This window comes from Vipera berus, assembly GCF_964194415.1.
Source record: "Vipera berus genome assembly, chromosome: 2".
In the NCBI taxonomy this organism is placed as follows: Eukaryota; Metazoa; Chordata; class Lepidosauria; order Squamata; family Viperidae; genus Vipera; species Vipera berus.
The window spans coordinates 80,127,717-80,153,898 of NC_138203.1; the positions used below are offsets into that span (position 1 = coordinate 80,127,717).

At 40.2% G+C, this 26,182-nt stretch overlaps 1 protein-coding gene across 1 annotated transcript in view; it reads left to right on the plus strand.

Moving 5' to 3' along the window:
- Positions 1-26,182, plus strand: part of CNTLN (centlein) — a gene marked incomplete at both ends in the record, with an annotated part of 198,071 nt that overhangs the window by 70,606 nt on the left and 101,283 nt on the right. The window contains 3 exons of the mRNA XM_081318884.1: positions 527-721; positions 11,872-12,045; positions 15,783-15,908. Of these exons, the coding sequence (XP_081175010.1) occupies positions 527-721; positions 11,872-12,045; positions 15,783-15,908 (495 nt within the window). The remainder of the gene's footprint in view (positions 1-526; positions 722-11,871; positions 12,046-15,782; positions 15,909-26,182) is intronic.

The window sequence follows — 26,182 nt, forward strand, 5'->3', positions numbered from 1 at the left end:
CCAAACTAGACTACTTAAATAGTATGCTAATGCATTTAGTTTAGTATATATCTGCCATATGACTTAAAAGTGCTGAGTAACAAGTCTTGCTGTCAAGGTTAATATATCATAGTACATACATGCTGATAGGCTTGATTCCATTTGCTGTGTTTAGTTTAGAAAATGAATATAAGAGAGATAGTTGCCTTCAAATACCATATTTTTTGTTAGGGGAATTTGAAGTTTGTTAACTATTAGTTATTTAGAGCAGAGGTCCCCAACCTTTTGGGCACCAGGGACTGGTGCCATGGAGAAAGGCTTTTCCACACACCAGAGGGAGTATGGTTTTGCATACTGCCTACATCCTTCGGATGGGGCTTTGCTTGCTTGTGCAGCCCGGTTGCTGGCATGCTGTGGACCGGTGCCAGTCCACAGACTGGGGGTTGGGGACCCCTGGTTTACAGGATGAAGACTGTTGTATTTTAACAACATGTCTCTTGTTTATGATAACACGTTTTCATAAAATGCACCTATTTGTTTTCAATAGCTTTATAATGAATTGACGATATGTTTTGAAAAACTCCAAGCAAGTAAAATTCAGCTCCAGCAAAATCAAGTTCCTCTCCAAGATAAATTATTTGAAAAAGAACAACATATCAGTCAACTGGAAAAGCAACTTCATGAGGCGCTCTGTTCTTTATCTTCATTACCCTACCAGACTTATTCAGAACCAAAAAAAGGGGTAAGAGAAAATTTATATTTTTAAAGAAGGGTTAAAAATGAGCTTATGAGTTTAAAATGATAGCTTATAGAAATTCCTATGTATTATTATAATACTGACGCAAAACCTGGCTTTCCTATAACATTAATTAATTAAAAATGAAACTGGTTATTTCCTCCTGTAATTTAATTACTTTTATTTGCCAGAAAATTTTACTTTCAAATGGAAGAGAAACTTTAATTCAAAGAAATCACATCCAACCAATTTTTTGATTAAGCATATTTTGATATATTAAACATGCTTCAGAATAATTGACAAGCAAGATTTTAAAAAATATAATTAAGACATATATAGAACATCAGCCGTTGTAGCTAATGGAGCAGAGAGCTTTATTTTTTTAGGAAAAAAATGTATCTAAGGTATTGTACATCAGCTTTCATGTTTGCATATTTTTTTAATAAAAGGTATCATCAATTTTCTATACTGCAAACAAGGACAATATATAGTCTGTCCTGTTGGGGACATTTGGTTATGGTCCTCTTCCAGGACATCATCTTCAATGGCTGAAACTCCTGAGGCAAACAATATTCCCTCCTGACTTAAAATAACTCACACTTTAATAGCCCAACCATACTTCCCCTTCAAAACATTTATTTAATCGTAGGAGAAATATTAAAATTGTTTAAAATCTATTACTTGATGGTTATTTTCTTAGAATAATTCACCAAATGTGCTTAAAGGTTCAAAGTATTTGAAAGTGGCAGTCTGAACTAGCATTCCATTTTTTCCCTATTTTAGATAACCTAAAAGAGGGGTCCCCAACCCCCAGTTCATGGACCCACACTTGTCTGCAGCATGCCAGCAACCGGGCCGTGCAGACAAGTGAAGTCCCACCCGCAGGATATAGGCAGCACACAAAACCACAGCCCCTCTGGTCCACGGAAAACCCTTTTTCCATGGAACCGGTCGCTGGTGCTCAAAAGGTTGGGGGCTGCTGACCTAAAAGATAGTAAACAGCAATGTACCATTGCCATACGCTACAAAAATGAATAACTGGGTTAGAATAATGTAATAAATCTGAAATATTTATTTATTTACCGTATTTAAGAACCACTTATCTCTCTCACGTATAGTAACTAAATGCGATAGAGATGTGCAAAACATTGTGACCCTTGTTGAAAAAACAATTTTGAAACCATAAGAATATGTTGATGTTGTAAGATCTCCCCAAAAGTTTCTGATTTCAAAATGGCCTAGTTATGTTCCTCAGGCTGTTTTGATATTGGGACATTTCTGCTGAGATCAGCAGACCTCTTCTTGAGCTTAAAAATGTTTTGAACTTGAAAAAAAAGTATGTTACTAAAATAAAAGTAGGGGAGGGTGGGTATTATGGAAGTTCTTACTCAAAGAAATATGAGGTTTAGAAAGCAGGACTGTGTTTTTATGTACTTCTTTCCATACAGCTTTGCCTGATGAAATATGCAAGATCCAGGTTGGTATAGAGGTTAAAGGTGCTGGATTAGAAACTAAGAGATCTGTGAGTCAGCTTTTCTCCCTCATCCCTATGAAACAGGCAACGGAAACTGCTTCCAAACTGTTGCTAAGAAAATGGTAGGGACCTTTCTAAGCAATTGCCCGGACTTAGAACTTAATTGATTGCAGGGGGAAAAAAGAAAATATGCTATAATACTGTAAAAGTAGACAGATCTATAAAAAGGTTAAGTGGAAGATTAGCCAGTTTACCGAGTAAAACCATATGATATTATCATTTGAATATTTGTTAATTGAATTTGCATTGTTGCTGATTGCTCTTTTGAGAGCTCCATACAAATAAAAGAAATCTTAGGGTTTTTGTTTGAGATAGGAATTTCTTTGCTTGTGAATTTCAGAGTGAAGTGATCTAGATTTCACTTTGGAAATAATATAGATAAATAATTACCATCCTCAGACGGTGTCCTTTGCTGAAATTACAGGGGAGTTTTAACATAAAACATGCATACAAAACTGCATATGATGAGAAATAATTCAGAAAAAATAACTTTACATAAACTTTGTATTGATTCAAAAGTTGGTTGCGATGGGTTTACACCTGAACACATAAAAATTAATGTAACTAAATTTTGACTGATTCAAACAACTTGTGGACAAATCCAAAAGTATTCCCAGTTCCCCCCCCCAAGTAAATATCAACTTTGTGTATTCATAACAGCCTTGCTTTTGATTGTTTTAAGTCAGTGATTTCTAGATCATGTAAATAAATAAAAATATAATATACCAGAGACCGGTTTGAACAGTGCGGGTTATTTTCAGTGAATATTAACAATGAGTGATTCTATATATAAGGATATCTATTAATGAGAAATGTTGCAAGGTAATGGTTTATTACTGTAACATATAACTGCCTTTAGCACTACATTCCTTTTTTGATATAATGATGTCATAATTAGCAGCCTTTATTTGAAATGCTCATGACTGCTTTCAATAAGCTTTTGGTTAATGAGCTCTTTTTGATATTTAATTGTTACTAGTAACCTAACATTCAACATCTTGTAATATTTGTCATGATATATATTTTCAGTATGTCATTTTGGCAATAAATCAGCAAAATATGACTTTTTCCATTGAAGTATTAATATATAGATGTTTGGGGGTATACTAAAATTGTGTTTATTTTGGTCTTTCTAAATTGATACATTATTTTAAGACTTTTAAAACAGCTTTTGAAAGGAAAGAAGCCCAAAATATCTTTAAAAGGAAGGAAGGGATGGGATGGGAAGGGAAGGGAAGGGAAGGGAAGAGGAAGGAAGGAAGGAAGGAAGGAAGGAAGGAAGGAAGGAAGGAAGGAAGGAAGGAAGGAAGGAAGGAAGGAAGGAAGGAAGGCAATTAGTGCAATTCTGGTGCCCAAATGTATGTTCAGATGAGGCGCATGATTTGAATGTGTAAATGTGGCTCGTAAAAACATTCCTGCTTAGTATAATGTTATCCCACATCATATATGAAGTCTGGCATCTGAAATTTCTGTTCAGAAAGTTTTGACTGATTTTATTCACTTAGAAAACTAGGTAATCAAGGAACACTGTCCTCCAAGCAAAGGCAAAAAAGAAAGAAAAGAAGAAACAGTACAGGCTTTAGAATAGGACAAGCAACTCAACTTTAACTACTGTCAGTATTCATGTTACCATAATAAAACCTAAGAACATTGTAGTAATTTTCCCCTACAATTATTCAAAATTACATTCCCCTTACTGAAAACTGAATGGCTTTTAGTGGCTTAATTAAACTGTAACTGCTTTGCCATCTGGGTACAGCTTGTCTAGCTGCTTTTCACAGGCAGATCTTTCACTGAATAAATAGCGTTTTGTGTTAGAAGGCAGCTGCTAACTCGTAATCTTTAAAACACAAATGATATGTCCTAATAATTCATATATGCGTATCTACAAATGCACGTATAATTTTGTGGAAAAATTCATTGGGTTTTTTGTTTTGTTTTTTGAAATCTTAATTTTTTTGCCCCCGTTTTACCCAAATTATGTTGTCTCTTAATAATTGCTTTTACAAAGCTAAGGACATATAATCCATATCTTTATAAGATCACTGACAATACCATATTATGAGTTTTGAATAGATGCAAAAGAGGAAGGAAAAAGAAGGGGGCAGAATTAAGTAGATCTGATTTTTATGGCTCAAGTGGTTTCATTAAATTAGAGTGCTGTGTGCTCTCGTTCATTAATGAACTTGTGCCATATGCTTTAGCTGTTCTGGTCAACAGCCGATAAAGAGAAGCTTGTGTTAAAAAACATCTCTGGATAAAAATATGCCCGCGATGAGCTTTTATCAAAGGAGTTGCTTTGAATGCGGTAACTACTACTGAGGCAATATGGCTCACAATTTGCGACCCAAAGGTAGTCCTACATTATTGGAATACAGCCTACTGTGCTTCACATTACACAGATGTGAAGGCCTGATTATAGCAGCTTCATAATTAACAGTGATCCGATTTGTTTTGTGGCATAAATGGTGCATGTGTAGAACATTAGCCATGGCACTCTCATTCAAATGCAACTCAAGGGCTCAGCGGCAGGCGGGTCACGAGCTTCAGGGAGCAGCAGCACAAGTTCCTCCATATGTTCTTGCGGCATCTTACCCGGGCTCTGAGTGCAAGATAAGTTCCCTAAAGAACCTAATCGTGTTCTGTAATTACAGCGCGGCTTTCTGCTGGCGAGAAATGAGGGAGTAGCGAAAAACCCTCATCAGATAATTTGTAAATTACTTTACATGGCGGATGCCTAACTCAGTTGGTTTTCAACTGCTGAAATTATAAATAATTGTAACAGATGTGGCAATATGGCTGGCCTCCAATAAATGAGGCCCTTGATAATTTGGCCAACCCTTTGACAGGCCAATTTAATAAAATGTGAACAAAATCTTCTTGCTAATAATTTATCATCCCTTTTCCCAATAGAATAAATTTAATTACCCTAGCAGTTAACAAGGTCACACCCAGATGCCAAACTCAGCTACAGTTTTGATAATGCAATCAGGAATTGAAAGGTGATGACAGTGTTGTTGTTTTTTTCATTACCTGGCTTCACATAAACACAGGTGGCGTAGCGCTCTTGTCAGTTTTTAATAATTACAGGCCATTATGGAATGCATAGTTAGCAGATTGAAAACCACACTTTAGTGAATTTGTTTCAGTATGATTGAGTTTCTAATGTATAGAGATGATAATACATAACAAGAATTCCTGGTTTACTCCAAAATTGTACAAGACTTCATTTCAACGGGAGTAATTTACACACTTCAGTGTATCTGACTAGTAAAACCGAACAGGTTAGGAAATAAGAAATCTAAGAACAAACGGAACATTTTGTAATGAAGCCAGTATTGAACTAATACTGTATGCTACAGTAATGTTACAAGTCATTACACTGGAAGAAATGTTAAGGTTGTCCAATCTAACATCTTAAACAAAGATTATATTGTTTCAGCGTGCACTGGTTGGATTTTAATTTGCTGCATATGGAAAGAGTGACAAAAATTTGCCACACTATGAAGTATTTAAAGCTTTCAGCAAAAATTATTGGAGAGCCTTCCGATTACTCATTCAGATAGTTCAGTCAGCAGTGCTTAGGATTTTCTTAGATCTGTGTTGCAAGTTTGTTTCAGCGGAGCTTAGGAGGGTTAAAAGATTGCCATATGCAAAAGAACTGAAGACTTAATGTAAACGAAAATAAAAAATTAATGACAGAAGGGTGAAGAAAGTAGCCAGAGTTTCCTAGAGTGTAAGCTCTAGATTGTGACTGTGTATCACAACAATAGAGAAGCAATTATTAATTGTAGGCAGTAGAATAATTGCTGCCTCAAAGGCAGTTAGTGTCTGGAGTCTTCCAAGTCTTTCACTGTGCCCCATATTTATGAAATCATGTTTACTACACTTAAATTTGTTATTTACTCTTTCCCAGCTTTGCTTCCTTTGTCAATATTTGTATGGTTACATGATACCTCCTACTTTTGAGATTTCACAGCAGGACATACCAGGACATTCTCAGCTCTCCAAAGCCTGTTATTCAACTGTTGACTAACATAGCAGAAGATTCTCAGACACATTTGGATACGGTAGATACTTTATTGCAGTCAATCCATAAATAAAAGAGTAAAGTCATATATATCTATATATCTATATCTATATATCTATATATCTATATCTATATCTATATCATATATATCTATATATCTATATCTATATCTATATGTGTGTGTGTGTGGGTGTAAATTTTAAATTGCTAACAAAGAATTAAGGGAGACTGATATGCATATTTATATATATATATGTGTGTGTGTGTGTGTGTGTGTGTGTGTGTAAATTTTTTGGATTGCTAACAAAGAAAGGGAAACTGTTAGCAATCCAAAAAATTTACACAAATATAAGCTGTCACTGCTGTGACTACTGCCTGTGGATGGCCTTGGGTTAGGCTGAAACAGGAAATAAGATTTGTCCCATGTTTGGGGCCTAGCAAGGTATTCAAAATACTTTTATATATATATATATATATATATATATATATATATATATATATATATATATATATATATATATATATATATATATATATATATATATATATATATATATATATATATATATATATATATATATATATATATATATGTAAATGGTCTTCTTCAGAGAAAAGAAATTTTTATCCCTTTTCTTGTTATTTTTCTGAATTAATGTGGCAATTTGCTCATTGACCTTGTGCTCAAGACATATTTATGTATTCCTCTGCTCTGGAGAGTGCTGGTTGTTACCTCATTGAATTCAGTCCTTATCTTTTTCACTTTTGCCTTTTTTTTTGCCCTCCAAGTGTGAAAGTATCACTAACTTCTCTTCCACTTTCCTGGTCATGGTTGCAGTAGGGTACTATGTTTCTCCTTTGATTGCCATTTATTTATTGATTGTATCTGATGAACTGTCTCCTGGCGGGCCTCCCTCGCCCTCCTAGCTCTGACTTATCATACGGTATCAGAAAGGAGGCAGTATTTTTGTCCTTTCTACCTTTTCGGGATGGCTTAAATAAATGGAGATGAGCACCGCCCCCTAAAATCGGTTACAAACAAGCAGAGTGAAACCTGCGAGGACTCCTTTACTTTTCTGGGAAGAACCGCTATTCTAGTACTCTCCCTCTCATCCTTGAACAGAGCAATCTCTGTCGCTTTCTCACTTTTAAAAAATTATTATTTTTTTATAATCCTAGAACACGGGTTGGCAACCCGCGGCTCCGAAGCCGCATGCGGCACTTTAAGCCATCTCCCGCGGCTCCCAGTCCTCCGCCGTTCTGGGAAAAAAGTGGGACGAAGGCAGCAGCTCTCCAAACGGGCGGTGGCGGTTTGGAGAGCTGCCCGTGCAGCTCTCCAAACCTACACCGCCCCGTTTGGAGAGCTGCTGCCTTCGTCCAGCTCTCCAAACAGGTGGCGGCGGTTTGGAGAGCTGTGCGCGCAGCTCTCCAAAACTACACCACCCCGTTTGCAGAGCTGCTGCCTTCGTTCATGTTTGAACTGAAACAGTGGTTTCCAAAAGCCATGACTATTGATAAAAAAATATTTATTTATTTGGAAAATTTATATTGCCACCTACTTCCGGCCACTCAAGGTGGCTTACAGGAAATAAAGAACACAATATAAAAGAACTAAAAATAATAAAAAAATAAAAATCATTAAAATAATAACCCCTTCATCCTGGCAACACACACTCATAAAGGTAAAGGTAAAGTTTCCCCTGCACTTGTGTGCTAGTCATTTCCAACTCTAGGGACCGGTGCTCATCTCCGTTTCAAAGCTGAAGAGCCAGCGCTTGTCCGAGGACGTCTCCGTGGTCATGTGGCCAGCATGACTAGACGCCAAAGACGCACGGAACGCTGTTACCTTCCCACCGTAGTTGTCCCTATTTTTCTACTTGCATTTTTACGTGCTTTTGAACTGCTAGGTTGGCAGAAGCTGGGATGAGTAACAGGCGCTCACTCTGTTACGTGGCACTCGGGATTCGACCCGCCAAACTGCCGACCATCTGATCGACAAGCTCAGCGTCCTAACCCACTGAGCCACCGCGTCCCTTGCAATAAAAAAAATAAAAACAATAAAATAATAACCCCTCCACCCCGGCGACACACACTCATACTAGCCATTTAATGGGCTCCATCGTACTCTGGATTACCCAGGGCCGTCTTTAGGGCCTTCTGAAAGAGGGTTAGAGTGGGGGCCTGTCTAATTTCCTGAGGGATGATGTTCCAGAGGGAGGGAGTCACCATAAAGGCCCTTCTGGGTCCCACCAGATGTATCTCTTTAGGGGGCTACTTCCTTGCCTCCCTTCGTAGAGGTTTCCGAGAAACGAATACACATAAGGAGAGCAGTGATCTCATAATCACAGAAGCAATTAAAATTACTGAGAACCGGGACTATATCAGCATTGGGTATATAATGGGCATTTTAATATCACATGTGATGCACACTCAGGCTCTATATCTGAGCACAGGAAAGTATGGTTTTCACATGGGATGTTCGTTGGTTATTCTTATGGGTAGCAGCCAATGCATGCCAATTTTTTTAAAAAAGTCTCCTGTGAGGGACATGAGATGACTGAGATGTAAGACTGAGATAGAATTATATTATAGAAAAGGATAGGAAACCTGACTTTGTCAATTTGAATAGCTCAGTACGAAGGTTAGAAAGTGTCAACAAGGTAAGGCTACAACCTGCCAAGTCAATGTTAATGCATATCTTTACATAGAACCGAAACTTGTCCAACAAGTAAGAAGTTCCCCAAAAGGCTTATGGAGATTCTCAGTCATCCAAGTCATTGTTATCTCAAAGATGCTTTTTCACGAGGCAACTGGACTTTCTTGTTTTTCTTTGAAGATGTTTCGCTTCTCATCCAAGAGCTGAAGAAGCTTCTTGGATAAGAAGCGAAACGTTTTCAAAGAAAAACAAAAGTCCAGTTGCCTCGTGAAAAAGCATCTTTGGGTTCCCCAAAAGGCAGAATTAAACGCATCCCAAAGAAGATGCAGCCTAATTTTAACCATATTTGAATATTAGAAGTTGAGTGAGACCCTATCAATTTGAATATTTAAGCTCCATATGGTCTGCCAGAGTTTTATCTTAGCCAAGGGCAGAAAGTATCATCAAGGAAAGACCACCATATGCTAAATCATTACTTGTACAACAACTTCCCTCTCCCACCCCTAGGAAATATGGGGGATAGCAGATAGAGAAGACCTATTGTATAGCCAGTTAGGTGGCTTGAATTTATGGAAATACTGTGAACACAACTGTCTAAAGAAATATGCAAGAATGTCCCATAAATGCTACATTTATTTGTTGGTTTATTTATTAGATTTTTATTCTGCCTTTGTCTTTGGTGAACTCAGGGTGGCATACATATTCAGTCTCCTGTCTCCTATTTTCTTTACCATAACCACCCTGTGAGCTGAGTTGGACTGAGAGTGATTGACCCAAAGTTGCTTATATATCTATGGGTGGACTTGTACTGAAGGTATCCCTGTTGCTAGTCAGCACTTTAGTCAGTACACCAAACTTGGCATTCAGATAGCCCTATTTGACTGTTGTTGCTCCTATACAAGGAATCCAGATGAGCTCCATCTCAAAAAAATTTTCCTTCCATTCTTCAAGATGGCAGTGGGGCAAAACTGCTAAAGAGGGGAATGAGGGAATGTTGGAAAACCGAATGCATTTTCACTGTGACTGGAAGCTGCCAACAAAAAGTCATAGGTTTGATCTGTGCTATTCCAGGGAACGGTCCAATAAACCTGCCGTCCTTCTCTTAAACAGTTTTGTGGAAGCGAGAAAATCTACCAGAAAACTGTGCTTAGGGAGCACTTTCTGGGCAGTTAATGTCAGCGCTTTTGTCGGGATGAAGCACTCGATTCTTAAGAAAGGTTGAAGTTCTTGAAGAAGGCAAGAGCCATCTGGAACAAAGAGCTAGAAAGTGCTTGGCAGCCCCTATGAGTGTTAACCATAGAGGATCTGAAATGCTGTTACCTGATATGAATAAGTTATTATTACTGAAAGCCATAGGTTAAAAAAGTCAATCCAAGGGTCTTTCTGAGTAGCTTACATACCAACAAAGTTATTTCTGTAAAGTGGCATTTGTCTTATATTTCTCAATGATGGGAAGAAGGCATCTATTTTACATCTGATAGTTAAAATGCAGTTTTCCATAAAGTGTAATGAACACATACTAATTTTTTCTTTTTGTGTTGTGTTTTAATTGGTTTAATTGATTTTATGATTGTTTGCTGTCCAGATTGTTTGAGAGGGGAGACGGTATAAATTGAATGAATGAGTGAGTAAATGAATGAATGAGATTCTAAATGTTCTGCAGTCAAAACAACGTATATAATATGGTGAACCAATAAAAATAATTATCTCTTACTAAATACTAATCCAACGTTTCATGGCAGATTCTATCTAGATGAGGTGGTTTCAAATCTACCCAAGTCCCAAGATTTAGCAACTGGCTTCTTAAAACCCACCCTAATGGATCAGGGGGTTGAAGAGGCAATGGGAGATTTGTATCTTCAGACTTGCCAGATTCTGTTAATGTACCCTTACGAAAAATAAAATTAGCTCATCTGGCCATGATGGTTTTTATTTGTATCCCCCTTTATTATTTTTATAAACAACTGAAGGCAGCGAACATATCGAATGTTGTCCCTTCCTCCCCGTTTCCTTGCCACCCAGCTCCTGCAACTGTTCTTCATATGTTTTAGCCTCAGGGGCAGAATTAGTAATCTGTATCAGCAGGTTGATTATGGTTGTTGCTCACAACATGTTCTCATTCACAATGTGGTCATTACCAGCATTGCCATATTGAGGAAGAGGAAGACATATTGTTGGAGTTGCTTCCTTCTATTCCCTATCATTTGAAAACTTTTACCAAATCTTTTCTCTGCTCACCTTTTGAAGTGGAGTGGGGATGTAGTCATCCTTTCTCTTTTTGTAAGAATGCTATGGGAGGTGTGCTATGTCCAGGGACATTCTTGGAATTAAAAAATGGTACTGGGATCTGGTACATGGTTGTGCAGCCTAAATGTCAGTGGAGATTCTCAGTCATCCAGGTCCCAAAGCTATCGGCCATCCAGTCAGAGCTGAAGAAGCTTCTTGGATGAAAAGGAAAACATCTTCAAAGGAAAACAAGAAAGGTTGTGCGGCCCCTTAGCTTTTTTTTTTGCAGATGTTTTAATTAAAAGGATAATCTTTTTTAAAAAAAATTAACTGCCTACCTCTGTGATAGGAAAAGTAAGACATAACAAATGAATATCAAGGTTTTATAATTAGCATATTGCTATGTATATAAGTATCTTGGGATAAAGAGGACTATGAAATTAAATGAAATGCCTGGGGTAATGGTTGTGAGCAGAGGCCACATGATTTTAATAGGTACAATACAAAGAAAATTCCATAATCCTGTCTTTGAATGTAGCGTGTAGACTAATTTCCTCCATTTTGTATCTCTTACCTCCTTTTGTATAAACAATTGACTTCTGTTATTTAAATTTACTTAATTATAATGTAAACATGATGTCATTGCAAGTGCTTCTTCAAATATTGATTTTACCTACAGTATTCTAAGGTATGGTATTTTGATTTTCTAGGAATTCCAACAGTATTCTTTAACAGAGCTAAAATACCTCGTAATGTCTCAAAAGACTGAAATAGAGCTTTTGCAAAAAAAATTGAAAAGAACAAATCGTTCACTGGTAAATCATAGTCTTTGCAGTAGAGATTTCTTGGATTGCATCAGTACTAGGGCTGGGAAAAAATACAAGGTAGGAAAGCGTTTATTGCCTAGTGTATTTGTGTCAAAATGAGGTTGGCAAAGTTTGACATTTTGTTCTGGGACTCAGATAATAACAGTTTTAATAACTGTCAATGCTACTTATAATTCTGGAAGCTTTATCGAAGAGTGTTTTTATTATCTGCCAAAGACTTGTTAAAATAACTTTGGGGAGTAGGAAGTTTTACCTTATTAAACACTGGATAAAGGATTGTTAATTTAGTGAAATTATTTAAAAGTTCAATTCTTTGTAGAATTCTTAGATGAATATTTATTACTTGATAGTGTTTGTGCGGTTGTCTGTTCATTCCAAACAGATGAAACAGGTTAAGTTAAAAAAAAAATCAAGTTTGGATTTAAAAGTTTGTAATTAATGAAAATGCTGAGTTAGGAGTTTATACAAATAATGTTACTTTACTTTTAGAATTAATTACTATTCTAAAGGCAGTAATTTTACATTTATTTTGTTTCTTAGAAATTTTCTTTTATTCTGCTTTGAAAGCTCACGCCTTGTTTCACTGCATCATTAATCAGAACACAAAGAAAACAACAATACATACTATTAAAATATCTGCTGAGACCTGATACTCAAACATAATTCAAATAAAAAAAAAGATGCTATAATTGTGAGAAGTAGTATATTTTCTGCACTGAGATTGCTCCATTGCCTGCCACTTGCTTTCTGGGTCAACTTTAAGATGCTCACTTTGGTACATAAAAACTCACAAAGTTTAGAGCCAAGATCACCCATTGCCATATAGTTCATCTCATACTTTTAAGACCGCAGTGAGGCACTTTGGATGCATCCAATATAACATCAGTAAATCATGCCTTTTCCATTGTGGGATCCGTATTATGGAGTAAATTGCCCCCAACAGACTTCAGACTGTCCTATCCATTTACACTCAGAAAAGGGCTTAAAAACCTCAATTTTTGCTCAGGTGCTTTAGAGATTTTTAAACAATTATTTTATGATTTTTTTTTAGAATATTTAAATGAATTGAAATTTTGTTTCTGTACGTTTGTAAATCACCCAAGAACATTGGCATGAGCAGCAAATAAGAGAAAAGGCAGGCAGTGATCCTAGCAGTTTGAGGGTGAGGTCTAGATCACTTGAAGAAGCACCTCTTCAGACTTGAAATTTTATTAAGCATTACAGTTATACAAATAACTAATATAAATGACAAAAATGCAAAATAGTGCAAGAAAAAGGAATATAGCAGGGAAGGGAAGGGAAGGGAAGGGAAAGGAAGGAAGGAAGGAAGGAAGGAAAGAAAGAAGGAAGGAAGGAAGGAAGGAAGGAAGGAAGGAAGGAAGGAAGGAAGGAAGGAAGGAAGGAAGGAAGGAAGGACTTTGCCCTTAGTCACAAGTACAAACAATTTTAACAAGTTAACAAGTTACCATCTTATCTTAAAATACAACAAACAAATTCTTCATCCTATATCCTATCGCTTATCTATAAACAAATCCTTGTCTTTCACTCCTGGTTAGCAAAAGTCCATTAAGGATTATATATAACAACATAGAAATAATAGTATAAACAGTATAACAATAAAATAACTATTTTAACCTTAATCAAATAAACCAAATTTACCTTCCCTTTATTTTTAACAGTGTTCATTTTTAAACTCTTCACATAATATTCTAGAGAGAACTTGATTTCTTTTCCTTTTTCCATTCACCCTAATCAGCAAGTCTTTCAAAATTTTAACAGATCTCCTTTGTAATTTAGTATAAGAAGATTATCCAAGTCACCCTTCTTTGTTTTGTTATTTGTTTGTCAGTCTTCCCAGGTAAACCAAACAGGAAACACGGCTAGACAAACTCATTCTATTTTATTGAAGACTTCATAAATATCATCTTGCAAGTCTGAAAGTACTATTCTCCTTAGCAACCTGAAAAGCTAGGGAAAGTCCTTTATGACAGGGGTCCCCAACTCCCAGTACACGGACCATTACCAGTCCATGGCATGCCAGCAACTGGTCCGTGCAAACAAGCGAAGCCCCGTTTACAAGATGCAGCCAGCATGCAAAACCACATCCCCTTTGGTCTGCGGAAAAACCTTTCTCCATGGTCCCTTTTGCCGAAAAGGTTGGGGGCCGCTGCTTTCTGAGTCTCTTTCTTGGGCCATTATGCAGCAGCACGCTATACGCTCTCTTATCTGACAGTTTCCTAGGCAGGATTTTTTTCAACCCATCTCGTCAAGACTTTTCTTACATACCATTACACCTTTGTACTTTTTAATTATGAAAACATCAGCTGATTCATTTGTATATCCAACACATCATCTTTTTCTAGATCGTTCTTGCAGCCTGACCAGAATAACATCTGAAACACGTGAAAGAATAACATCTCTTACTCAAATCTAATCTTAATATTTCTCTGATCACATATTCCCATCTTCACTCCCAGCTCCTTAACCTGCATATCATTATCAGAATACATTTACTGTGAATTTTGTCTAATATCTATATAGGTATTCCTCAGTCTATTCTATTGCCTGACAAATATGTTCCATTTATGTTCCATGGTGCTTAGGAGTTACGGGTCCGACATATCTGGAAGGGGTTTTGTTGGACAAACCTGCCTAAATGGTATCTGGTTTTTCACTCAAAAGACACAAATGTATCATCCAGGGGTGATGTGGCAGATTTACTTTGTTTTTAATATATATATATATATTGGGAATTCTTATTCCTGTGTACTTTGACTCATAATGTGCTTTATTTTAATTGATAAAATAAATTAGCCTCTTTTCTTTAAATTGTACTCACGAAATCATGTTTCAAAGAAAACATATTTTTAAACTGAATCTCTGTCATGGGCAAAAGTCTGTACTTTCTGCCTTTGTTCTGTTCAAAATTAAAAGCTAAACTCTCCCAGCCCTTTTTCTTTTATTCAAAAGAAAAGTTTTATTCAAACTGCAATGACTTTTGGAAGAATTAATTTTTTTTGTATTAACTAAAAAAAATTCCATGCAGCTATTAAATCATTAAAACTTTAAGATTAGCGTTATGATTCGAATGTTGCTCCGAATGCTAATCACAGCTATTCACAGAAATTCAATAAAACTAATTTGTATCTTTTATTTGTTTTACACGAGGACATTTGACATAGTACAAGCAAGAAGGTTGCCCAGTTTAAATACTAGCTTCACACATCCTTTCGCCAGATTGCTATGTGAACTGCACATAATATAAACACATATTCTTGTCTCTAGTTAGACATATTATATTTAATGACCATATGGTCATTATGGTACAAGATCTACTGTCTGTTTTATTTATATTCCTCAAGCATATTGTTCCTTCAACTTCGCAGTGTGTTAAACTATTTCAGAGGGAAACAACTTTTTCCCTCTTGTTTCTGGTTGTCCTATCAAGTGTAACCTTGGACCCTTATAGAGCAATTAGATCAGCCTCTATCCCCTCCTTTGTAATGAGGTTTCTTGCATTTCTGAGACTATAACCCTTTAGTCTTCCCTAATGGGACATCATTATTCTGAAAGAAACAATGTAAATGTAAATGAATATTCTCATTAACGAGTCACAGAGAAACCTTTAGTGGTAGCGCTGTGGTAATTCTGCTTGTTATTTCTCTGGTATACCATGCTGGATTTTTTTTTATAATTCATTATTAGTATTCAAAATTACTTGTTCTTTAATTTTGCATGTCTTTCATAATCCAGCGTTCCAACCACTTCAACCATGTCCTTGTTTTATTCTCCAGAAACCACCTGTGAAACGTTCAAGGTCTCTGTCCCCAAAGAGCTTTTTGAAAGACTCAGAAGAACTACGGAAACTCAGAATAGCTGAAGGAAAGATTGAAAACTTAGAAAAGACGCTACAACTAAAGGTGAAAATGAAAACACGTAACTTTTTTCCTCGGCATCAATAGACCTACAACAAAATTTGTGCAATTTACGGTACATTGCAATATCTGTTGAAATTGAAAATGAAATAGGTGAAAGATATGTTTTATTATGTACATAAAGGTATATCTGTTTTCTTTGTATATATTTTTCCCTGTGTGTAAAATTTTGCCACTGTAAGAAAAGTAGTCCGGGAGATGTTTTAATTAATAATTGTAGGATCTAGATCTGCGCAAATATATTTGTCTGTTCTTGTTGTTGTTGTTGTTGTTGTTAGCTGCGAAGTCGTGTCCGACTCATCGCGACCCTATGGACAACATTCCTCCAGGCCTTCCTGTCCTCTACCATCTTCTGGAGTTCATTTAAGCTCACGCCTACTGCTTCAGTGACTCCATCCAGCCACCTCATTCTCTGTCGTCCCCTTCTTCTATTGCCCTCGATCTTTCCCAGCATTAGGCTCTTCTCCAGTGAGTCCTTCCTTCTCATTAGGTGGCCAAAGTACTTGAGTTTTAGCTTCAGGATCTGGCCTTCTAAAGAGCAGTCAGGGTTGATCTCCTCTAGGACTGACCGGTTTGATCGCCTTGCAGTCCAAGGGACTCGCAGGAGTCTTCTCCAGCACCATAGTTCAAAGGCCTCAATTCTTTGGCGCTCAGCCTTTCTTATGGTCCAACTTTCACTGCCATACATTGCAACTGGGAAGACCATAGCCTTGACTATACGCACTTTTGTTGACAGGGTGATGTCTCTGCTTTTTAGTGTGCTGTCTAGATTTGCCATGGCTTTCCTTCCCAGGAGCAAGCGTCTTTTAATTTCTTGGCTACAGTCCCCATCTGCAGTGATCTTGGAGCCCAGGAAAACAAAATCTGTCACTACCTCCATTTCTTCCCCATCTATTTGCCATGAATTGAGAGGGCCAGATGCCATGATCTTGGTTTTCTTAATATTAAGTTTCAACCCAAGTTTTGCACTCTCCTTCTTCACCCGCAACAACAGGCTCTTTAGTTCTTCTTCACTTTCTGCCATTAGAGTGGTATCATCTGCGTATCTTAGGTTGTTGATATTTCTTCCGGCAATCTTAATTCCAACTTTTGATTCATCTAGCCGTGCCTTTCTCATGATGTGCTCTGCATATAAGTTAAATAGGCAGGGCGACAGTATACAGCCTTGCCGGACTCCTTTCCCAATTTTGAACCAATCAGTGGTTCCGTGTCCAGTTCTCACTGTTGCTTCTTGACCCGCATATAAGTTTCTCAAGAGACAAATAAGATGGTCTGGTACTCCCATCTCTTTAAGAACTTGCCACAGTTTGTTATGATCCACACAATCAAAGGCTTTAGCATAGTCAATGAAGCAGAAGTAGATGTTTTTCTGGAACTCCCTAGCTTTCTCCATGATCCAGCGTATGTTAGCAATTTGATCTCTAGTTCCTCTGCCTCTTCGAAATCCTGCCTGTACTTCTGGTAGTTCTCGATCCACATACTGCTGGAGTCTAGCTTGTAGGATTTTAAGCATGACTTTACTAGCATGAGAAATGAGTGCAATGGTGCGATAGTTTGAACATTCTTTGGCACTGCCTTTCTTTGGAATTGGAATGTAAACTGATCTTTTCCAATCCTGTGGCCACTGCTGAGTTTTCCAAATTTGCTGGCAAATTGAGTGTAGCACTTTTACTGCACTGTCTTTTAAGATTTTGAATAGCTCAGCTGGAATACTGTCACCTCCACTAGCTTTGTTGTTGCTCAGCTTTTCTAAGGCCCACTTCACTTCACATTCTAGGATGTCTGGCTCGAGGTCAGTGACCACCTCATTGTGATTATCTGGGACGTTAAGCTCATTCTTGTATAGTTCTTCTGTGTAATTTTGCCACCTCTTCTTAATCTCTTCTGCCTCTGTTAGGTCCCTGCCATTTTGGTCCTTTATCATGCCCATTTTTGCATGGAATGTTCCCTTCATCTCTCCAATTTTCTTGAAAAGATCTCTGGTCCTCCCTATTCTATTGTTTTCTTCTATTTCTTTGCACTGTTCATTTAAGAAGGCATTCTTATCTCTTCTAGCTATTCTCTGGAATTCTGCATTCAATTGGGCATATCTATGTTTTTCTCCCTTGCCTTTCGCTTTCCTCCTTTCCTCAGCTATTTGCAAAGCTTCCTCAGACAGCCATTTTGCTTTCTTGCATTTCTTTTTCTTTGGGATGGTTTTGGTTGCTACCTGTTGTACAATGTCGCGAACCTCTGTCCATAGTTCTTCAGGCAGTCTGTCTATCAGATCTAATTCCTTAAATCTATTTGTCACCTCTACTGTATATTCAACAGGGATATGATTTAATTCATACCTGAGTGGCCTAGTGCTTTTCCCTACTTTCTTCAGTTTAAGCCTAAACTTTGCAAGGAGAAGCTCATGGTCTGAGCCACAGTCAGCTCCTGGTCTTGTTTTTACCGACTGTATAGAGCTTCTCCATCTTTGGCTGCAGAGCATATAGTCAATCTGATTTCTGTGTTGACCATCTGGTGATGTCCATGTGTAGAGCCGTCTCTTGGGTTGTTGGAAAAGAGTGTTTGCTATGACCATCGTATTCTCTTGACAAAATTCTATCAGCCTGTGCCCTGCTTCATTTTGTACTCCAAGGCCAAACTTGCCTGTTATTCCAGTTATCTTTTGGCTTCCTACTTTAGCATTCCAATCCCCCATGATGATAAGGACATCATTTTTTGGTGTTACTTCTATAAGGTGCTGTAGGGCTTCATAGAACCGGTCAATTTCATCCTCTTCAGCACTGGTGGTTGGGGCATAGACTTGGACTACTGTGATATTGAATGGTTTCCCTTGGAGTCTGTTCTTAAGAGAACTTCTTTCTCTGTTTCAGGTGTTATAAATTACATATGTAAAGTTTAAATAGCATTGATTGCTTATGCCTTGAATCTCTGTTTCTAGCCACATGGATACTAGAATCAATATGTATAGCTATTTCAAGTTCAGTAGTGCAAAATCTGTGGTCTCTGTATAAAGTCATGTAAAAAAGTACTTTTTCACCATGTTAAAGACTGTTTTTAACATATACGTACATAACATTTTATCTTCATTTCAAACAGTGTGAAAAGATAAAGGTGATATCACTGAACAACAATATGACAAATTGATTTTGTAGTCTCATTTACTGAACAAAAAATTAACAGATGTGCTATTTCCTTCTGGGGGAAAAGGAAGTACATCTTTCTCTGTAATTATTGGTGACATCTTTTGGCCAAAACAACCATAAATAGATTTTTTATAACTGTGTGTACCAGTGTCTGATATTGATTTTGAAGAAATCTATCCCATTCCTCCATTCAGATTTTTTTTCAGCTGTGCAATATTTGAGGGATTTTTGCATGCACAGCCCATTTTAAATACACCCACAGCATCTCAATGGCATTTCGATCAAGACTTTGACTTGGCCATTCCAGAACCCTTCCTTTTATATTTTTTTAGCCAAATATTGGCTGATTTGCTGTGATATTTGAAGTCATTGTCACGTTTCAAGCTCAACTTTAGGATGAGCTCCAGTCTTCTGACAGATGGTCTCACATTATCTTCAAGCACCCTCTAGAGAATTCCTAGGAGAAACTGTGATGGTGTGTGCTGCCCAGGTCCTAATGCAGCATAGCAGCCCCAAACTATAACATTACCACCGTCATGCTTTACAGTTGGTATCAGATTCTTCTGGCGAAATACTGTCCTTAGTTTTCATCAAACGTGGTACTGATATTATGGCCAAATAAACTATCTTTGCTTCATCTGTCCAAAGTACATTGTTCCAGAAATCTTGACTTTGCCTAGATAGTTTCTGAGCTGTTTAATCTTGCCCTGATATTCTTCCTACACAACAGATTTTCCTCCTGACATACCGTATGTCCTATGTAGATTTAATTTGTCCCAGCTTCTTTCTGATGATTAATTCAAACATTTTGATAGTGTTAATAGTGATAACTACCTGGCAGTTGCATGATGAAATTCTAGGGTTCTTAGAAACTTCTTTCAGCCTCTTGTGTACTACTCTCAGGCTAAATTTGGTGGAACAGCCTGGCCTGGACAAGCTGGCAGTTGTTGGAAATCTTTTCCTCTCATTGATGATCTTCCAGACAGTGGAATGATTGATGTCTACTTGTTTGGCAATATTTTTAAATCTCTTCCCATTTGCATAGATATTTCTAACCTTCTTTCTGAAGGTCTCAGAGATCTCTTTTGATCTAGGTATGGTGATACCTCACACTACAACAACAAAGAGCCAATATCTGAAGTTTCAATAAGGCAAATTACCAAATTTTCACCGGAGAGATTCTAAGCATTTGCCCCAGATTTGGCAAACGTGATTCTAATGTGAGGTATTTGGTAAATGGGAGTGTACTTACTTTTGCATGCAAAATCTACCTATGCTTTTATTTAAATTACACCATGGATTACAAAATGCAAATGAATATTTGTAATCTGAAATCTCCTTTATCAATGTAGTTGAAATGAAGATCAAATTATATGTTGAAATATGTTGAAAAAGTCAAAAAATCTCCATGGGCATATTTACTTTTTCATGACGATATATCCTTACTTTGCATCTGTACAAATCTGTGCATATAAATTTGAAAGTTTCAGACGCTGACATTTTATGTAGATTATTTCACATTTTTCATATAATCAGCCTAATGCCCGGAATCATGGATTCAGTCACATAAATCCTTTGAATTTTAAAAGACATAGAAACTGTCATGAGACATATTATGTAACTGACAATCATGTAAGCTATACAAGAATAAATACGTGAACAAACAGATTACCATTTCATACACTTAATTGCAACATGAAGAAAAAAAATTTCCCAGCATATTTTGAAACTTCTCATGCTACATCCTACATAAGATTAATGTGTTCAATCAGGTTACATCATCTTAGGAGATAACCTTCTGCTATTAATTGCTCTCTTGATTTACTTTTAAATTACCCTTGTTACTGTAGTGGAATATGTGAATGATCTTAGGGAACAAAGGGAAGAGGTAATGAGAGGGAAGACTCTCCAGGAGCTTAGTGGTCAGAGAGAAAAACGTGGGAAGGATCCACCCTGATTGATCAGACAGTTAAAGGTGGTGGCAGAAAGCTTGGGCCTTCAGCTTTGCAAGATTCTGTTAATACAGCCTTATGATAAAGTAGAATTAGCTCATCTAGTCTTGTTGCCTGTCTGGCTTACCTTGGAAGGCTGAAAGTTAGCGTGGCCAATGGCTTTATTTCTAATGGTTTATTCATCAGTCATAAAAGGAAACATTCTGTCATCTAATGGAAGCTAATGGGATGCATGCTTTTTCTGTGGCAGCCCCTGCCCTATGGAACGTCTTGCCCCTTGATGTTCAGCAGACCCCCATCCCTTTAACCTTCCATAAGGCCCTAAAGACTTGACTTTTCCCCCAAAATGTTGGGAGATTAGATGGTCTGTTAGCACGGATTAGTATTAGGTTTTTGTTATTTTTAATGTTTTTATGTTTTAACTGGTTGTGCTTTATAGTTTTTAAAATGATTGCATGTGTTTTCTAATCGTTGATGGAGAGTCACCCAGAGTTGGCTGAAAGATGGGTGCCTGCATAAATATTTTAAATAAATAAAATATTACTCTTGAAAATCCTTTGTATCAATCTTTTTTACATATCCACCAAGCGTGATAGAATGTCTATTCATGTTGCTCACTTTTCCAACATACACTTTGAAGTGCCTTCATACCTTCTAAATAATTTCTCTGGTGCCAACAACACAACATTTTATATGATTTTTTTTTTGAGATCATAGCACAGTATAAATTTCAACACTTTTAACTACATATTTTCCCACTGATCCATAACCTGTCTTCCTTGTTTCAAATTTCAATGAAACTTTATACATTTTGTCTATTTTGAGTCTTTCTGATAACTGTAAATGGGAAAGCCATTAAGAATGATATCCTTCTGCTATTGCTCTCTTGATTTGCTTTTAATTTCCCCTTGATAGATTCCCAATAATTCCTGCTACATCAAGCATTGGTCTTTGTCAGCTGTTTCCTCTTTTAAGATATGCTGCTTGATCCATACAGTTTTTTTTTCCAGATACAACTTGGGCTTATGTCTTTTCCATGTCCTCAATATGACATGTCTATTAAAACTATTTTTAAAGTCCACATTAATTTTAACCTTTTTATACAATACTTATCAATGCTTTCCAAACCTTGTAACTCTGAAAGTCTCTTTTTAGCTTTAGGTATTTAGCAATAGCATAGCAACAACACTTAGATTTATATACCTGTTCTGAACCAGCCAACTACCGGCCTTGTAATAAGGCAAACCCCTGTTCAAGCAGTAGAGACTGGAGAGCGTCTGAGGTTGCAAAGCGTCTGCCAAGTTTAATTCACAAGCAAAACAACAGAACAAGAAACACAGGAACTTGAATCCTCAAGCGGAAGGGTTGCTTTCAGCAACCAGCCCCTCCCCAAACACTCCTTTTATTTAGAGTTCAGGGCGTGGTCTCCCTGTGCCTCCTCCCGAGGAGTCCCACAGCCTTTCTTTGTTTGTTCCTGCTCGACTGCCTCCTGCGTCGGGCGTCCTTGAACAGGGCCAGCTGTGGGTCATCATCCTCCGCACTATCGGGCTCACGCAGCTGAGAAGAGGGCCCCGGCTGAGGGCTCTGCGAAGCCTCCAAGCCATCATCAGCCGGTTCTGAGAAGAGGGCCCCGGCTGAGGGCTCTGCGAAGCCTCCAAGCCATCATCAGCCGGTTCGTCTTCCACACCCTCCTCCTCCCCCTCATCTGAGTCATCCGATACATCTGAACCGGCTGCCGGACCCACCGGCTGGCCCTGAGTCATAACACTATCCCGCACCGCAGGGCCCTTCCCCCGGGGCTGCCGATCCGGATGCGGTCGGGATGGGAATTGTTCGTGAAACGCTGTCACCAACGCAGGGGCATGAACGGCGGTCGCGTCTTCCCATGTGAAGTCCTCCGGCCCGTACCCTTTCCACTCGATCAGGTACTGGAAGCGACCTTTCAGCCAGCGGGAATCCCGGATGCTGGCGACCTCGTACTCGGGGGTGCTGCCTCCATCACGAGGTCCTGATGGGGGAGGTTCCGCTTGGCGAAGTGGACAAGCCGGTTGTTCGGGGACCAACAAGGACCGATGGAAGACGGGATGCACGCGCAGGGAACATGGCAGAGTTAAACGATAGGCGACCGGATTGATGACGGCCTCGACTGGGAACGGTCCAAGATAACGGTGGTCCAGCTTCCTCACCGGCCGAGTGGATGGTAGGTTCCTGGTGGACAGCCAGACCCGATCCCCCACCGATAGTGAAGGCGTATCCCTTCTCGACCGATCGGCGAACCTCTTGTAGTCGGCCTTGGCCTTCTCCAGCTGCCGTCGCACCAACCGATGGATCGCCTGTAACTCCGCCATGAATTCGTTCGCTGCCGGCTCCGGTGAGTCCACGGGAGAAAGGGGGAAAAACCGGGGGTGATAACCCACGTTGGCCAAGAACGGTGTCATCTGCGTGGAGGTGTGCTGCGAGTTGTTAAAGGCAAACTCGGCTATGGCCAAATAGTCCACCCAATTGTCCTGCTGCAGGTTAACGTAGCAGCGCAGATACTGCTCTAAGATGCCGATGACCTTCTCGGTACCCCCGTCGGTCTGAGGATGATGCGCGGACGAGAGGCAAACCTTAATGTCCAACGCCCGCATCAACTCCTGCCAGAAGCGGGCTGTAAACTGGGCCCCCCTATCGGAGACGACTCTATCAGGAAGGCCGTGCAGCCGGAACACCTGTTGGATGAACATGCGACTAGTGGCGCGAGCTGACGGTAAGCCGCGACGGGATGAAGTGCGCCATCTTGGTCAACATGTCCACCACCACAAACACTGTCGTGAAGCCGGAGGATGGGGGTAGATCCGTCAAAAAGTCCATGGACACAGCCCCCCAGGGTCTCTTGGGTGTTGGCAAAGGCTGCAGTAAACCAGGCGGGGCCCCTGTCGCTGACTTGGCCTGCCTGCATGGGATGCAAGAGATGACATAAGACTGGACGTCGTGTCGGACTCGGGGCCACCAGAAGGTACGGGAGACCAGGTTCAGAGTCTTGAACAGGCCAAAATGCCCCGCAGCCGGGTTATCATGACACTGGCTGAGGACGAGTCCCCTGAGTGGCCCTCCCGGAACATAGAGCCGGTCACGATAATACAGAAGTCCATCCGTGACCGACCAAGGCGAATCTGGCCCCACCTCTTCCTTCCGCTGAGCCACCCACGCCTCCTGCTGCTGCGCCTCCCGGATCCGAGCCCGTATATCCACCAGCTCCCGCACCGCAGCAAAAGACTCGACGGGGATCACTGTCCTGGGCGGAAGCTTGTCTTCCACTCGGGTGTACTCGGGCTTCCTGGACAGAGCATCCGCTCTCTGGTTGTGCCCGCTTGGTATGTACCGCACCCGGAAGTCAAACCTCGCAAAGAAGAGGGACCACCGGATCTGGCGTTGGTTCAAATTCCGAGCGGTCTGCAGGCTTTCCAGATTCTTGTGGTCCGTCCGGACCTCGATTTGATGCCGCGCCCCCTCCAGATGATGCCTCCAAGCCTCGAACGCCGCCTTGATGGCCAGCAGCTCCTTCTCCCAGATGGTATAGTTGCGCTCCGAGGGATTCAATTTCCGAGAGTGATACGCGCAAGGGAAAAGGGTACCGTTGGGTGTCGCTGCCTGGAGTAACACGGCCCCAATGGCAATGTCGGAGGCGTCCGCCTCCACGACAAACGGCCGTTGCGGGTCAGGATGCTTCAAGATGGGCTCCTTCATGAAGGCGTCCTTCAAAGCTTGGAACGCCTGTTGTTCGGGGGCGTTCCACTGGAACCGAGTCTTCTTCTGCAGGAGCCGGGTGAGGGGGGCTGTCAAGGCAGCAAAGCCAGGGATGAATGTTCGATAGTAGTTGGCAAATCCAAGAAGTCGCTGAACATCCTTCACGCGACGCGGGGGTTGCCAACTCTGCAACGACTCAACTTTACTCGGTTCCATGGCGATGCCCTCAGGAGAAATGCGGTGACCCAGGAAATCGATGGTCACCTGGTAGAACTGGCACTTCTCCAACTTGGCAAACAGCCGATGTTTCCGGAGGCGCTGCAGGACCTGACGGAGATGCTGATGATGCGCTTCACGCGACGGGGAGTAAATCAGGATGTCGTCCAGGTAAATCACGACAAACTGGTCCAACAGATCTCGAAAGATGTCGTTCATAAAATGCTGAAACACAGCGGGGGCGTTGGTCAGGCCAAACGGCATCACCGTGTACTCGAAATGTCCATAGCGAGTACCAAACGCCGTCTTCCACTCATCACCCGGCCGAACCCTGACGAGGTTGTAAGCTCCACGCAGGTCCAGTTTCGTGAAGATCTTAGCCTCCCGGAGTCGGTCCAAGAGCTCGGGGATGAGGGGCAGCGGGTAGCGGTTACGCACCGTGATGGCGTTGAGTTTCCGGTAGTCACAGCAGAGCCGTAACTCGCCCGACTTCTTTTTGACGAAGAGCACGGGCGCAGACACTGGCGAGGACGAGGGCCGGATGAAACCACGAGCCAAATTCTTTGTCAGGAAGTCCCGCAATGCAGCCAACTCGGGCTCCGACATGGAGTACAAACGCCCCACTGGGAGAGGCGCATCAGGGACTAGATCAATGGAACAGTCATAGGGCCTGTGCGGGGGTAATTGGTCCGCCTCTGACTCGCTGAACACATCAGCAAAGTCGGACAGTTCGGGAGGCAAGGAAACCCCTGAGGAACCCTCCACCTGGCCGGCACAGATATGGCGGGTGTGGTCCACGCACTGCAAACTTGGGAAGGTGACCAAGTTCTGAGACCAATAGATCTGTGGATCATGCGCCCGGAGCCACGCCAGTCCCAGGACCACGGGGAAGTGCAGATCCGAAGTGATGTAGAACTGAATGGCCTCCACATGGGAACTGATGGCCATACACACTGGTTGCGTGGCGGCCGTAATAGGCCCTGACAGGAGCACTCGACCATCGATAGTCTCCACTAGCATGGGCAGATCCACCGGACACTGGGGAACAGCCCATTTGGCCACGAAGGCCGAGTCCATAAAGTTAGTGGTAGCCCCAGAGTCAATTAAGGCATGGACCGGAATCCCCTCTGGCTTGCCAGGAAGGATCAGACGTGCCTCCAAAATCAAATGCCGTGGAGGTTCACAGGCACCGTCGGAACGGCGTCGCTCGGCATGGTCGTTGTGG